Here is a 1,575-nt window from a genome sequence, read left to right on the forward strand (position 1 = left end):
GTCCGCACATATATTAAATACAAAAAGTAATAATTAAGTAATGTCGCGTAAGTGTTTTAGTGACGATTCAATGTGAAGTGTTACGGATCCTGATTCCTTTCGGATTGAGAGTTAGAAGCCATACAGTTCCTGCTCCTTGTTGCGAATCAAGTGGGACATGTTAATTGGACTCGGTCACCATAAGCTTTGTCGTCTAACAGATAACAACAACATTTATTTCTAAAAATTGTTACTTACATTCAAAGATTGAAATTGAGTGCATTCAGATAAAACAAAATAAGACTCATAGCAACAAAAAGAGACTCTTTAGGGTTTATTACAAACACATTACACAAACACAATCAATAAACAAACACATTATACCATCACCACAATTAAATTCCAAATACTATAACACATGTATTCTGTTCCAAAAAGTTACAATAAGTATTATGGTAATCACATCATAAGGTCATCATGATCAAATAAAAAAACAAAAAAATGAAATTACAAGTGCAAATAGTTTTTCCATCATGTTTACATATTGGTTATGAGCATAAGCACCATCAAAGGGTTTTCTTCTCATGTAAGATAACATTGGTAGCAACATTGTATCATCAAGGGGACATTGTTCCCTCTGTGCTGCAGTAAGATTGAGCCATGAGTTTTCAAGATACTTTTTGTCAAGTTCCGCCTTTACGCTGGGAGTGCTGTAACATATATTGGCAGAGCAAACACTGCAATTGCTTTTTTTTATTCCTTCCTCAAACATTTGTGTCATCGAATTCAGCTGTTCTTTTAGGTCGTGGAGGGAAACATTTATTTTTTGTAGGATCTCTTCTTTTGGTTTAATGAAATGGTTTGTAATGTTATTGTCACATTGTTGAACTTCATTCTCTAACTTCTTTTGTTTCTTGCTGTTCCTTGTTTGTAGTTCTGTTATTATTTCATTAAGTTTGTTTAATTTTTGAATGTCTTGTTCGATTTTTTCTTGTTCCTTTTCTTGTTTGTTAACTTTTCTTTTGATGTTTTCTCTTTCAGTCTGTAACTCACGAAGCTCAGTCTGTAATTTTCCAATATTTTGCACGTGTTCTTCCTTTTGACTGGCTATTGTGCTCTCACATAAATTGCTGGCCTCCACTTCTTTCCGCAGAATTGCGTTATTCCCTACCAATTCCTTCATAGTTTTCCTGCTGTTGCAGCTCCAAAGCTTAAATTGTGTATCATGTTGCGACGCATCACAAAACATCCACGTCTTCTCAGTGTCAAAAAATTTATCTCCGCCCCTCAAAATAAATTTGGTCACGGCGTTCGTGCTTTCCTCCCTATAAACCTCTCCCGTCTCCTTCGTACAGTAGCAGGTATTGTCATCGGCCCATACGGTTGAGCAAGATATCAGCAACAACACTCCAAATAGTATTTGCATTTTTCTAATGCTCCTAGAGTAGATGATATGAAATAAAGCACGCATTTGCCTTTACCATAAACACATTTCCATGAGAGTTACAGAATTCACGATTAACATGGCGAAACCAATTGTACCGATCCATAAAATGGTATTATTATGATAATTAACCAACATGTATGATATTTATA

The 1,575-nt window shown here is 35.0% G+C and overlaps 1 protein-coding gene across 1 annotated transcript; it reads right to left on the minus strand.

Annotated features, from left to right (window-relative positions):
• Positions 1-460: 460 nt before the first annotated feature.
• TEOVI_000206200 (uncharacterized protein) lies at positions 461-1,405 on the minus strand (the record flags this gene model as incomplete). The annotated part of the gene is made up of 1 exon (XM_067225191.1): positions 461-1,405. One exon carries the CDS (start codon positions 1,403-1,405, stop codon positions 461-463), a length of 945 nt encoding a protein of 314 aa, XP_067081292.1.
• Between the last annotated feature and the right edge of the window lie 170 nt (positions 1,406-1,575).

This window comes from Trypanosoma equiperdum, assembly GCF_001457755.1.
Source record: "Trypanosoma equiperdum strain OVI genome assembly, contig: ctg_48, whole genome shotgun sequence".
NCBI lineage: Eukaryota > Euglenozoa > Kinetoplastea > Trypanosomatida > Trypanosomatidae > Trypanosoma > Trypanosoma equiperdum.